Source organism: Mustelus asterias, chromosome 10, assembly GCF_964213995.1.
Source record: "Mustelus asterias chromosome 10, sMusAst1.hap1.1, whole genome shotgun sequence".
NCBI lineage: Eukaryota > Metazoa > Chordata > Chondrichthyes > Carcharhiniformes > Triakidae > Mustelus > Mustelus asterias.
In genome coordinates, this window is record NC_135810.1 from 110633010 (window position 1) to 110647913 (window position 14904).

A 14904-nucleotide genomic window follows, 5' to 3' on the forward strand; every position below is an offset into this window, starting at 1 on the left:
TTTGTAAGCCTACTTGTGACACTAATAAATAAACTTTAAATATAAATAAATTTGTTTTCAAGATTTACTCCTCTATTACCTCTTAATTTTCACAATGGCTTGAGAAATTCGAATTAACCTTGTGGCAAATTGCGTGATCTTTTCCAAACTATACAAATGGGTACATTGGCACAGTGGTTAGCATTGCTGCTTCACAGCACCACGGATCGGTGTTCGATTCCCGGCTTGGGTAACTGTCTGTTGGAGTCTGTATGGGTTTCCTCCCACAGTCCGAAAGACGTGCTGGTTAGGTGCATTGGCCATGCTAAATTCTCCCTCAGTGTACCCGTACAGGCAGAGTGTGGCGGCTAGGGGATTTTCACAGTAATGTCATTGCACTGTTAATGTAAGCCTAATTGTGACAACAATAAATAAATATTTGCAAAGAATGCTTGCTATTGTTGATTCATGTAGGAGGCCACATTTTAACCAGTGAATAATTGCACTCACTTCCATTCCGTGAGAACACTTATTTTCTCTCAGACATGGTGGAACAGGCATCAGGGCCCCTTGGCCTTGCAATCTTGTCACAATTCCTATTTATATACAAGCTAGGCATGAGGGTTACTTACAACCATGGCTAAATCTGTCCTGACCTGATCTTCACAAACACGCAGTTTCCAATTGATGTTCACTAGACGGTGAGCAGGAGTCGGAACCCAAGCTGTATATTTTAGCTCATTGCTACGGAGAGCAAAGTTGTAGCACCCTATCTGCCGAGACTGGCACTGACCAGAGCCCCGAGATATTCCTGAATGGCTCCCATCACAGCAGGCAGAAGCCACTGGAGGAACTAAACAATTGCACTCGTGATTCAAATCTAAAAGTGAAGTAGACGAAGCATAAAAATTAGATGCTGAAATATTTATTTCTTCCATATAAACTGGCAAACATTTCAAACAAGTTTTGAGTTCATTTTTATGTCTATTGCAACTATAAATTGTGGAAAAGCTTACTTACTATAAAAGTGTTATACTAGAAAAAAATTGGAGCAAAAATATTATTGGAATAGAGTAGAAAAAAATGGCATCTTTTAGCACAGCACCAGTAAACTGAATGCACGCAGGTGTAGTAAAATATATAAGATTTGGAAAAAAACTTGTTAATCTTTTATAACAATGGCATTACAAAGAAGTCACACTCTGATTACATTAAATTTATCATTAAATCTTTGCAACTAAATTTATTCTAAAAAATAGCCAGTTTTATTTTCAATCCCTTCCAGGTATTTATTGCTGGTAGTGTTTGATGGCAAAAAACATCAGTAAAAACCCTCAACCACAGCAAACCGTGCATTGACCTCCTAAAAAATAAAATAATCACCCAACACTTTAAATGTTTAATCTCTAACATCCCCCCCCCCCATCATTAAAACCAAGAGTATCAACCATTTGTGTTATTCAGGCGCTCAGAACATTAAAGTTATGATTATTAGGATTACAAATATCCTTGGATTGCTTGAACTGTCCCGAGTGTTTAACTTCCTCTTATGAGCTCGCCAGTGACTGATGGATAGGTGGCTGGAAACAGCGGACATGTTCCACAGGTACATTCTCACCATCGCCTGACTTCAGATACTTGTTCAAGATAGCAAAGATCTCATCGTTGAGGATTTGGAATTTGCGAATTCTATCAACCATTTTCTTCAAAGGCTGTAAGTTTGAAAGGAAACATACTCAATAATATAGTACTTCTTAACACGATTGAGAAAATTATTTAATTTTTAAAAATTCATTTGTAGGACTTGGGTGTCACTGGCTGGCCAGCATTTATTGCCCATCCTTAGTTGCCCAAGGGTAGTTGAGAGTCAACCACATTGTTGTGGCTCTGGAGTCACATGTAGGTCAGACCAGGTAAGGATGGATATTTCCTTTCCCCAAAGGACATTACTGAACCAGATAGGTTTTTCCGACAATCGACAATGGTTTCATGGTCATCAGTAGATTCTTAATTCCAGATTTTTTTAAAAATTGAATTCAAATTCCACGATCTGCCATAGTGGGGATTCGAACCCAGACTCTCAGAACATTAGCTGAGAGTTTCTGGATTAATAATCAAGCAATAATACCACTAGGCCATCGCCTCCCCATCTCCTGAATGTTTCCCCCATGTGCTTACTCCATCTTTACAGATTCCTTCAGCAGGGAGAATGGCTTAGGCCAACAAACCTACCATGTCTACTATTTAACAGTGCTTCTCAACTGGTTACTTTAAGATTCCTGTTGCAGGATTAATGGTTTTTCCTCACCCCTTTCCTGCTGTGAAATATTTCACTATTAGGATGCACTCCATCTCAATGCAAAGTCACCATGGACCAATTCCCACCTCTCTAGTTTCTTTAAATTTAAAAAATATACTTTATTCATAAACTCTCAAATAAATCATTGCAAAATGACATATCCAAAAATTACAAAGTGCAAAAAAAACCCAGTCATTTTTACAGTACTATGCGATGCTTATTTACACGACGCTACATTCATTACATTTCAGTACTTGAAACTACATACATACATTAGATTTTACTGTGTGCTGTTGTTTTTCAGATTAGCACACAGTTACGCAGGCCGAGGGTGTTCTACAGTTACCGGGCCCTCGGTCTGCCTCGGTTGAAAGGCTTTACATGGTGGCCTTTCCCCATTGTGCCTTTGCGGCGGCTGCCCCAAGCTTGAGCACGTCCCTGAGCACATAGTCCTGGACCTTGGAATGTGCCAGTCTGCAACACTCGGTCGAGGACAGATCTTTCAACTGGAAGATCAGCAAGTTTTGGGCGGACCAAAGTGCGTCCTTCACTGAATTGATGACCCTCCAGCAGCAGTTGATATTTGTCTCGGTGTGCTTCCCTGGAAACAGCCCACATGTGGGTTATCCAGTGCTCGAATGACTGCATCATACAAATATAATGGTGGCCAGATCAAATTCATGCGAACGCTTTCAAGGTTAGCATACCACGTTTTTGAGGACATCATCTTTGCCATCATGCTTCTGAACTTTGAGCAGATGATAACAGAAGTCAAGGACATCAAATCGACGTTGCTGTCCAAGCAATGTGATAATCATACAGCCAGCCCAGTGCAGTCCATCTCCAAAACATTGCCTGTGTGATTTAAAGATAAGGTTAATGCCAAGTAGCACCATGCGTTTGAGTGGTTCAAGATTGATCTGATACATTAAAACAGGTCTTTCCCTTTTGAAAAATGAAAGTTAATTTGATCTGCACATCCTCCACATCACCCCATATATCAAGAAGCTACCCTGGTGGGATCAGTGTGTTTGAACAAAGAGGAGCTGAGGTGTACTGACCAAGAAGGTTCCAAGTTTTATCCCTGGTCTGTGCTCAGTTGGCTATATCAGCTGGGACAACTGCCCTCAGCACCTTAGGATAGATTGGGAACAGCCAGGGTTTCCACTCACCATCCAGGAATTCCTATTGGAACTGTGCATGGGAAAACCAGACTAGATCAAGCACAGGCTCTGGCAATGATGCCCACTGCTTGTTAATGCTAACAGATGAACATGGGGTGCAGGCAATAGAGAACGACTCATGCTTGTAGAACTGCTGTAAGGAGTTCATGCCCTCAGGAGTGGAGAAAAGGTTGGTGAGATTGACCCAAAAGAAACTGAGACAAAAAATAAAATCAGAAAAATCACCACTGTCCATATTACTTATATTACTTCTTTTGGAATCTTTGCTTCTGGCAGCTTGAGGGACATCTTGGATTGTATTTGATCAACACAGCCTACTTGATGCTTTATATCCATTTAATAAAAATGTGCTCATGGTTTAAACAACTTTGAAATGCAATGCTTTGTATCAATTACACCAGAAACTAAAAGATTCCATAATATATTACTTCCTCAGAAACAGAAGTATTACTGAACTAATGAATTAAATCTTTTGAAGACTTTCAAGCTATTTTAATATCCATCACTCATAAGTAAAGTTCAAATTCCTCATGGTCTGGAGTGCACCCAATCTAGTTAAACAGCAGAGTGTCTTGTTGCATGAACTGGACACAATAATCAGGTGCCATTCTCTACACTCTCAGCAGCTGTAAGGTTAGGTGCACTAAATTAACTAATTGGTTTATCTGGCATAGGATACATGAGGTGGCACAGTGGTTAGCACTGCTGCCTCAGTGCCAGGGAGCCGGGTTCTATTCCCGGCTTGGATCACTGTCTGTGTGGAGTCTGCATGTTCTCCCTGTGTCTCCATGTGTTTCCTCCGGGTCCTCCCGTTTTCTCCCACAGTCCGAAAGACATGCTGGTTAGGTGAATTGGCCATGCTAAATTCTCCCTCAGTGTACCCGATCAGGCGCTGGAGTGTGGCGACTAGGGGATTTTCCCAGTAACGTCATTGCAATGTGAATGTAAGCCTACTTGTGACTAATAAATAACCTTTAACTTTAAAAATTAATGGACAGAAAATAGTTTTACTAGTGGAATATAGGGGCAGGGGTGAGGAGAGAAGCCAGGTACATCCTAAAAAGCAAGGAGAATAAAACCACACAGACATGAGGACGGTCAGCCTATGTCATTTTTATCTTTGCTCCCATAAAATCCTGGATAAAACCAAAGCACTCTGCCACTTATCCGAACCTTCTAAATTTATAGTGTTTTTACAGGTTCCTCTCATCCTTCGGTGTCATCCACCCCATGGGACCTTCAGTTAAGTATAAGTAGAAAAACACACAGCATCGATCAGGTGTGTGCCCAGGTCTCCTATCTGCTCACAGTTTTTGTCAGGGTTTGCAGCATCATGCGGATTAGGAAGACTATAATTTAAAATATAAAGGCACTTACTCCACAGTGAATTCATGTGCTCCCACTGGGATACAGTACACAAACTGCATGGCACTCCACAGCCTATGGAATTCCACACACTCATCCACATGCATCACTCCATTACTCGGAAGAGGTCCTCGCCATATGGGATCATCCAGGAACTGCCGGATTCGTGTCAGAATCACCTCAAACATGGAGAGTCCACAACAGAGTCGCTCCTTTGTCAGCAGATCCCCTTCTCTTGCAATAGCTACTTGCTGGTTACAGGGAGATTTAAACAAAAATCCTGATTAGTGATTTTTATCAAACCTGAAACATTGAGTTTGCTTCCTCATAGACTGACCTGCTTAATTTCTCATTTTTACTTCAATGAGTCAAGTGGAACTTACAAGATTCATAAAATAATTAACTTTTAACAACTACCACCACTACTAGTACACAAGAATTCTAAATACAACTGCCTGATATTTCATGGTCTTTTTCACAATGAGTTGCAGGATATTGCCGGGGCTTTGGGGGACGGGGAGGGCGTTGCGAGAGGTGCTAGCTGGTCTTGATGAATGGAGTTTTGTGAAGGAGATACACGGACACAGTTTGTAAGTCAATATTTTTAACTGACTCCTGGAAAATTCAGGCCAATCAGAAAAATGCAGACATTTTGTGCCACAGTTTTACTTAAACTGTGATGCGTAGGAAGATATCACTAACAGATCTTTCTATGGTGCTTCTGAGAAAAGTCCAGAGGCATAAAACAGAAAATGCTGGAAGATGAGTCATATCAGGCTCAGAACGGTAACTCAGTTTCTCTCTCCACAGATGCTGCCAGGCCGGAATTTTTCCAGCACTTTGTTTATATTTTAGATTTGAAGGGGAGGCAGCAGTGTAGTGGTATTGTCACTGGACTAGTAATCCAGGGACCCAGGATAATGCTCTGGGAACCCATGGCAGATGGTGGAATTTGAATTTAATAAAAATTTAGAATTAAAAGTCTAATGATCACCATAAAACCATTGTCGATTGTCGTAAAAGCCCATCTGGTTCACTAATATCCTTTTGGGAAGGAAATCTGCCATCCTTAGCAGGTCTGGCCTACATGCGACTCCAGACACACACAAATGTGGCTGACTCTCAAATGTCCTCTAAAATGGAGGGCAATTAGGGATGGGCAATAAATGCTGGGCCCAGCCAGCAATGCCCACATTTCGTAAACTGAATAAAAGATAGATCTCCAGCACGCATAGCACTTTGCTGTAAAGGTCAAAGAATATGCTGTTTTAATAAAGACAGCAACAATATTCCACAAACTTAACACATTCTGTCACCAAAGTAAGCGGAGTGAAAGCAGCATGTCCATTCAAGTCTGCAAACTATCCACATTCTGAAATCAATTTGAAGATAACTGTTGGGAGGACTTCCCTCTTCGGATTTGCCACAGAAAAATCCCATATTTGAATAAGGTGATAGAAATACGCATGCAGGACATTTCATTTTATCATGTACAAACAGATGTAACTTGATGAATGCCAAGTTACAATAAATATCCTGTGTGACTATTCAACAAAGAACAGGGGAATCCTCCCCGGTGTCCAAGTCACTATTTATCCTTCAACGAACATCATAAGAATAGATTATCTAGTCATCATCATATGAATATTTGAGAGACCTTGCTGTGCACAGTTTGCCTGTGGTACAACCATGTATTTCAAAAGTACTTAACTGGCTGTAAATTGCTTTGTGACATCCCATGGTCACAAAAGTCTCTATAAAAAATGCAAGTTATTTCTTCATCAACTCTAGGTTATCCACAAGTCAGGAAAATCAGAAGATAATAATTGGGTTTATTTCTATTTTAAGAAAAAACTTCAGAGTCATAGAGGTTTACATCATGGAAACAGGCCCTTCGGCCCAACTTGTCCATGCTGCCCTTTGTTTTTGAAACGACTAAGCTAGTCCCAATTGCCCACATTTGACCCATATCCCTCTTTACCCATTACTCATGTAACTGTCTAAACGCTTTCTAAAAGACAAAATTGTACCCGCCTCTACTACTACTACATTCAGTTGTAATTTGTTGGGGTTTAGTAGAGTGCAATGCCTCCAGTGTGCCAGACACAACTCCAAATGTTATACAAATTAGTAATCTTACATGGTGCTACTCACAGCTCACGGTAAAAGCATAGGATCCCTGTTTTATAAAAAAAACATTCTGCTGAAGAACAGGTATGACTCAGACTTTAAGACGATTAAGCCTAAATCTTGTTAAGTACACACTGAGTGCAAGCCAATTTAAAGGCTAGAAACATGTGGTGAGAGAGCTTTTCAGTACATTTCAAACAAGTGCCTGCTTTTTTATTCTTATTTAAAGTATGACGCACAAATTTCCGCTGGGTACTTTGCGGGTTCTGAGATCAGAGGTATAAGAAAAGAACTGCAGGGATTGACAAAGAGCTTCAACTATTAGTTGCTCCCACTGTTACACAAAAAGGCTGTGTCACGCACAATTCTTCTGTGAAGAAGTGAAGCCATATCCATGTAAGCTGATGAAACCTAGGTGTTGTTAAGAGAACAATGGATGATGTCAGATTGCAAAGCCAACCAGTGATTTGCAAGGTCACTCTGAGGTCCGTATCGTCAGCACCTGTGTCAAATTAACACACCTTTGTTTCCTGAGCACTTGGAAGACGACAGAACTTTCAACATGATAGACAACAAATGTGTGTCAGATATGCTTTTCTTAAAAAATTATTATTGCTAAATGATATCAGACAAGGGCCTTCAATTGAAAAATACAATTTTGGTTTAAAGAAAAGATCACATAAATCTGTATCCATTTACATTGCTGAAAATGCCTCTCCATGAAGCACTCTATTTGCCTCAGCCCTGGGATTTCCACCCCCCCCCATTTAAACTGAGGGGCAGATTCCAGACTACTAAGGCCAATTCAGAAATGTGCAAATAAAATAACTGTTGGTGAAGCAATGTTGATTTAAATGTAGGTGGGTTCTCTCATCAGGCAATAATTGGGTGAGGAGCACATTCTTTTAGCGCACAGTAATGATATCTTCCACAGGAAGAGTGTGCAACATGGACTGAGAATCAGATATAGCTTGTAGTTACCCAACAAAGCAACTCATGTTTTAGGAGTTATGAGAGCTTGCATATTTGTTGACTATTACACTGGTTGAAGAACACTTTGAATATTTTTTATTATAATAGAAGCACGAGGGGATATTATCATCCACATAAATTACCTGAGGTGTTCCAAGGCGCTCTATTAGTGGAACAAGATGAAGTGCAGCATATTTGGATTCCAGTCTCTTCATCTTTGTGTCCAGCCTCTCCCCCTCTGTTGAATTAAATACATGTTTGTAACTAATAAAAACATAAGCATCAAAAATTACTCAACGTGTACCGACTGTATTTCATGTACTATTCCCTGCAATTAGCTGCTCTGTACTCGAACCTAATCTCAAATCCACACTAAACCACTGTCTAGATAGCACATTCCAATCACTATCAAGTGAAAACTTACTCCAAGTTGATATTATTATTGCAGGTTTCACAAGCACATCATCACACACAGAATACACATTTATTCAACAGAAAGATGAGAAGATAAATAGAGGACCCATGGGCAGCAACCACCTAGAAGAGGGGAGTTAAAAGGAGGACCCAGAGATAGTAACCACCACCTGGAAGAGTTACCCCAATTCAGTCCCATTAAGTTTGTGGCTCCACAGACTGGCCACGTTCTGAGCGAAATAAAAGTACAACATTGCAGGAAAACAGATAAAGGATTATCGGTTTTATGGATCAAGTGTATGCTGACCCCCTGGAGAATGAGAATGGAATAATGGAAAATAAGGAAATGGTGTACGAATTGAACAGGTATTTTGCATCTGTCTTCACTGCCAACATTATAAATAACATCCCAGAAATAATTGTAAAAGGGAGGTACTTAAAACAATTATAATCACCAGGGAAAGGATGCTGAGAAAATGATTAGAACTAAAAGCTGACAACTCCCCAGGTCCTGATTGACTTCATCATAGGAAGTGACTACTGGGAGTAGGTGTACTAGTTTTAATTTTCCAAAATTCCTCAGTCTGAAAAGGTCCCATCAGATTGGTGAATAGCGAATGTGATTCCTCAATTCAGGAGAGAGAGGCAGAAAGCAGGAAACTACAGGCCAGTTAGCATAACATCTCTTATAGGGAAATTGCTGAAATCTATAGTAAGGAGGTTAAATTAGTAAGGCACTTAGATTTCCTGAAGGCATTTGATCAAGTGGAGATTGTGGGATTGATAGGAAGAATAGAAAAGCAACATATTTAAATGGAAAGCAAGTGTAGAACCCCGAGATACAGATGGATCTGGGTATCCAGGTACACCAATCAGGAAAAATTAATATGCAGGTATAACAAGTGATAAGGAACATTGGGATGTTGTTGTTTATTGCAAGAGGGATGAAATACAAAAGCAGGGATGTTTTTCTGCAGCTGCATAAGCCATTGGTGAGGCCACATCTAGGGTACTGTGTACAGTTCTGGTCTCCATATTTAAGAAAAGATATAGATGGATAAAGAAAAGATATAGAAGAAGGGGGTGTATATCTTACGAGGAAGGTTGCGCTTGTATTCACTGGAGTTTAGAAGACTGAGAGGTGATCCTATTGAAAGAGAGGTCCTGAGGGCACTCGGGGACTTGATAGGGTGGATGCTGAAAGGATGTTTCCCCTTGTAGGAGAGACTAGAACGAGGGGACACAGATTAAAAATAAGGGGTCTCCATTGAAGACAGGGGTGAAAATATTATTTTTCTCCTCAGAAGGTTATGAATCTTTGGAACCATTAGTGAATTTCTCAATCAGCTTGTAGACAAAGGGAGCTTGTTAGATTGCTCTATTTCAAAGGTGAATTTCGGTGTGGGATGGAGCACATTAAGGTGTATAAAGAAATTCTTACATGCAGTTGCAGATTTTAATCTAACAATGTGTAGTTTATGTATTGGAACTATACAAGGGGTAGGTGGTTAGGGATCATTCAATCGAAAATGTATTTCTTGCGAAAACCAAAGAAGTGTTAGCGAGAGCAGGGCCCGGAGGAAATCTCATGGCAACACCATTGGTTTGGACATACATTTTGATTTGATTTATTGTCATATGTATTAACATACAGTGAAAAGCATAAAAGTATCTTGTGCGCTATACAGACAAAACATACTGTTCATAGGGAAGGAAAGAAGAGTGCAGAATGTAGTGTTACAGTTATAGCTGGGGTGTAGAGAAAGATCAACTTAATGCAAGGTAAGTCCATTCAAAAGTCTGATAGCAGCAGGGAAGAAGCTGTTCTTGAGTCGGTTGGTACTCGACCTCAGACTTTTGTATCTTTTTCCTGACGGGAGAAGGTGAAAGAGAGAATGTCCGGGGTGTGTGGGGTCCTTAATTATAATGGCTGCTTTGCCGAGGCAGCAGGAAGTGTAGACAGAGTCAATGGATGGGAGGCTGGTTTGCGTGATGGATTGGGCTACATTCATGACCTTTTGTAGTTCCTTGCGGTCTTGGGCAGAGCAGGAGCCATACCAAGCTGTGATACAACCAGAAAGAATGCTTTCTATAGTGCATCTGTAAAAGTTGGTGAGAGTTATAACTGACATGCCAAATTTCCTTAGTCTTCTGAGAAAGTAGAGGCGTTGGTGGGCTTTCTTAACTATAGTGTCCGCATGAGGGGACCAGGACAGGTTGTTGGTGATCTGGACACCTAAAAACGTGAAGCTCTCGACCCTTTCTACTTTGTCCCCGTTGATGTAGACAGGGACATGTTCTCCTTTACGCTTCCTGAAGTCGATGACAATCTTCTTCGTTTTGCTGACATTGAAGGAGAGATTATTGTTGCCGCACCAGTTCACCAGATTCTCTATCTCATTCCTGTACTTTGTCTCATCATTGAAGCTGAATTCAACTGCACGAGTTGCAACTCAAGATAAGATGCAAAGTTATCCTCTATAATGGCTATCCTGATCAGATCATTGCTCGCTGTGTATCACGCACATTCATGAATGGGCCAAAGGTCGCCACTTTTGGAGCAAAATAGTGCCCAGTCTACCATAAATTTCCCTGGAAGGGAAATGCATCTTAAAAGTTTAAGCAACAGGTGAAGCTGGCCATTTCACGTAACACGAGTGGCATCTTCCACGAACAGAATACTGAATTCAAGCCAAAAGGACATTCTGCCTTTCACATAAATAATATATATGAATTTTAGTCCCAGTGCGATGTTAGGTATATAGACCATACATCCAGATGACTGGCGGATTGTATTAAACAGCACATCACTCCAACTGTTGGTAATAGGCAGAGTATATTAATGTTAGATATGATTCTGTGATCAGGCAGCATTTGCTGAACAATCCTGAGAGTGCTAAGAAATGCCCTAACAACTAATTTATTATTAGTTGGACTCGCAACATAACTGACTTACGCTTGCTAGAAGCTACATATAATCATATGCAGGGATCTGTCCTCTGTAGATAAAAGGAATACGTTCAGACATTGTATCTTTTTTCAATAAACAAAAGCATGGGGGAACAATAGCTTCTTGGTGCATTCGCCATGGCAAAGTCGCGATCAATAAGTTGACCTGCCAACCAATCAACACCCCCTTTCTCATGCAGTCGAAATTGTTCGCTTCGAAACTTGGCATTCTTGCCTCAGGCCTGATGAGTGCAAGGTGAAAAGCTTCAACAACAAGTCTCTTTTTTTAAAAAAAAAGAAATTCTCGAGTTCTATACTTCCAAGCGACTATTTTTACATTTCTGACACGGGGGACTAGAAAATCTCACTGGATAGCGAATAATTAGTGCTCTCAGCAATTACCTTTCACATGAATCCTTGGCAAAATATTCTGGAATGGTGCTGCATGCAACAGGTCACAGACTTCCTCCAGAGACTGAAGAGAGAAGACAAATTCAGGCAACAATTTTAAAGTGGGGCAGAAAACTACACAAAAAAATGTTATTGTATTACAAATAAAAGATCACTTATGAAATAGGTTTCACTGCTAATTATTGTGATAATTGTCTGATTCTTAACTAATCACATTCAGTGGCAGATTTGTGTTGGAGGGCAATGGACTGATAGTGAGCAGTAAGCTTGGTTCACAAGGATTCCCCTCTTCCCTGGAGGGTATAACTGACTGGGAACTTCCTGAAAAGGTTGCAGAGTTGAGGTACTTTCATGTATGAAGATGACAGGGGAATTGGATTATTCAGTAATAACTTTCAAAGAAAGAGATACACTATAGACAAGAAATTTGTGGACCCAGGGGGAACGAGCACGGACCAAGGGCTGGAAAATGGGATTAGAATAGATAGGTGCTTGATGGCTGGCAAAGGCACAATGGGCTTAAGGGCCTCTTTCTGTGCTGTAAACTCCTATAAATCTTCAAAGAGCCTCAGATATATGATGGACCCAAACAATATCTTCTACGCCATATCATTCTGTAAGCACTCAGTAATTGCAGATGAATTAAGTTAAACTCATTCCAACTTTTTACAATGTCTGAAGAGCAACTTTTAAACACTCTGCAAAAAGATCCAACAATGCTTTTAATATACATGAAATATCTAGAGTACACAAATCAAATGTGTGAGTTAACAGAGTTCCTTGTTCAGAAATGAATCACCCTGGATATAGAAATACTGAAAATGCCATAAAGATTTGTGGCTGTGAAATATTTTGCTAATTTACTAGATAATGAAATGCAGCCCAATACAGAACAACCTTGGAAAAAGTGCAAAAACATAAGCACCATATACTGGAGCAGGGGAAAGGTTATCTTGAAACTCATATTCAGTTGTCTAAAAGCAGAATTTCCTACAAAAGTCTCATTCAATCTCAGGCTATTTGACCTACAAGTCAAAATGTTATTAAAGAATATAAAACTGAATAAGGAGGAAGCATTCAACATTGATATTAAATAGGATGCATCTTGAAGATTACATGCCAATATGATTTACTAACCGCCTATTTATTTATTTATAAAATGTCAATGTGAAGCTGTTAGCAGTGGGCTGCATTTCCCAAGAACATTTTACGAGGAGGTTGTCAATTGCATGCACAATTTTGGAGCCCCTCAGACATTCTCAGAATGTTAAGCATTCTCATCCCAAATTGCAATTAATTTTATGATTTCTTTGGTCATTCGGATTTGGGTGATATCAACAAAGCAGTTTTTACTGCCCACTACCTTTTGGGCTGAGAGCATTAAGGGTCAACATAGTGCGGAACCGGAGTCATGCGTAGACCAGACTAAGTTGGGGGTGGAGTAGGTTCCTTTCCCCGAATTAAAACCATCAGGAAAGAGTGAACATCCTAGGCTCTTCAGAACAAAAGGCTAAGAGGACACTGGATCTGAATTATGAAGGAACTCAAATGGCGTGGACGTGGAAAAACTGTCTCCACTTAGTCTGGAACAATGGGACATAAATATTAGTCACTAATGGGTTAAATGAAGAATTTAGCAGCAATTTATTTACAGACAATGTGGATCTCTGGCAAATAAAAAGACTGAAGCAGATAACATTGACATTAAAGGGGAATGTAGCTGCATACATGAAGAAGAGAAGAGAATAGAGAGATTATGGGAGCAGGTTGGCAAATATAATTAGTGTGGGTAGTTCTTATGAAGTATAAATATTGGTCTATACTGCTGGGTTTCTGTTTGTTTATGAATCTCACATACAGGATTGGTAAACTAGATGCAGGTTTGGTTTGTTTGAAAATACACTACATGATGGCTCGACAGACAGATCTACTTTATAGGTTCAATAACTAACAAGAACAGAACCGCTGCACACATCACACACACTATTTGCTGCTTGTCACATGCTGCTCTACTTGCTTACAGTTGGGCTGAATGGCCAGTTTCCATAATCTAGATTCTATGTAATCAGTGAGCCATGGTTTTGTCAGAAGAAGAGGTAGAAGTAAAGGAAGAATTTGGCTGAAGACACAGTTTTTAAATAAATAATTGGAGTTTAGACAGATTAAATAATTGTTTGACAAATAATTCATATTCAGTATTTTCAAATGCAGGCAGAAGCAAATGTTCTAGCCCTAAGCTGATGTATCACAAAGATTACTTTCTTTTAGCTCTGCATCCTTCATCTACTGACATTCTGACTTCATTATATTCTTTAAACTACATAAAGAACTCACATTTCCTTCATTTGTTTCTGAGAAAGTTGGTTTCCCTTTCTTCTCTACAACTCTTACCTCACTATAATGCCACAGACTTAAAAATTGCACCACATCGGAGGAGGCTCCAGTAAAAATGTCACTCCTCTGAACCAGGGAGAAGAAAAACATTGCACTTGACATTAGGTCAACGTTCTTTCAACCCTCATTTTTTTTCTCCTCCCCCGTCTCCCCCTCTCCGACCAAAATCTTTGTTTTGTCAATATCCCAGCTTCGACTATTAAGTTCCACTTTCCCTTCCACATCCCTGCCTCAATAGTCTAAAATCAAGATTCATCAGACATTCTTACTGGAATTAACTCACTACCATTGTAACATTGTGGGTGGCATGGTGGCACAGTGGTTAGCACTACTGTCTCACAGTACCAGGGACCTGGGTTCGATTCCTGGCTTGAGTGACTGTTCAGAGTCTGCATGTTCTCTCCGGGTGCTCCGGTTTCCTCCCACAATCCGAAAGGCATGCTGGTTAGGTGCGTTGGCCGTGCTAAATTCTCCCTCAGTGTACCTGAACAGGCGCCAGGGTGTGGCGACTAGGGGATTTTCACAGTAACTTCATTGCAGTGTTAATGTAAGCCTACTTGTGACACTAATAAATAAAGTTTAAACAGAACGCCCTCACCACCTCCTACCCGTAACAGACTAATACAGCCAGAATTGACATCACCCAACCGGGTGGCACGGTAGCACAGAGGTTAGCACTGCTGCTTCACAGCTCCAGGGACCTGAGTTCGATTCCCGGCTTGGGTCACTGTCTGTGTGGAGTTTGCACATTCTCCTCGTGTCTGTGTGGGTTTCCTCCGGGTACTCCGGTTTCCTCCCACAGTCCAA

General features: G+C 40.4%; 1 protein-coding gene across 1 annotated transcript in view; it reads right to left on the bottom strand.

Moving 5' to 3' along the window:
- Window positions 1-888: 888 nt before the first annotated feature.
- cyfip1 (cytoplasmic FMR1 interacting protein 1) overlaps window positions 889-14904 on the bottom strand; it is a 188361-nt gene continuing 174345 nt past the window's right edge. The window contains exons 27-31 of the mRNA XM_078222422.1: window positions 11695-11767; window positions 8073-8167; window positions 4840-5078; window positions 2986-3133; window positions 889-1691 (exon numbers count right to left, since the gene is read on the bottom strand). Coding sequence (XP_078078548.1) covers window positions 1527-1691; window positions 2986-3133; window positions 4840-5078; window positions 8073-8167; window positions 11695-11767 — 720 coding nt within the window. The 3' untranslated portion in view covers window positions 889-1526. The remainder of the gene's footprint in view (window positions 1692-2985; window positions 3134-4839; window positions 5079-8072; window positions 8168-11694; window positions 11768-14904) is intronic.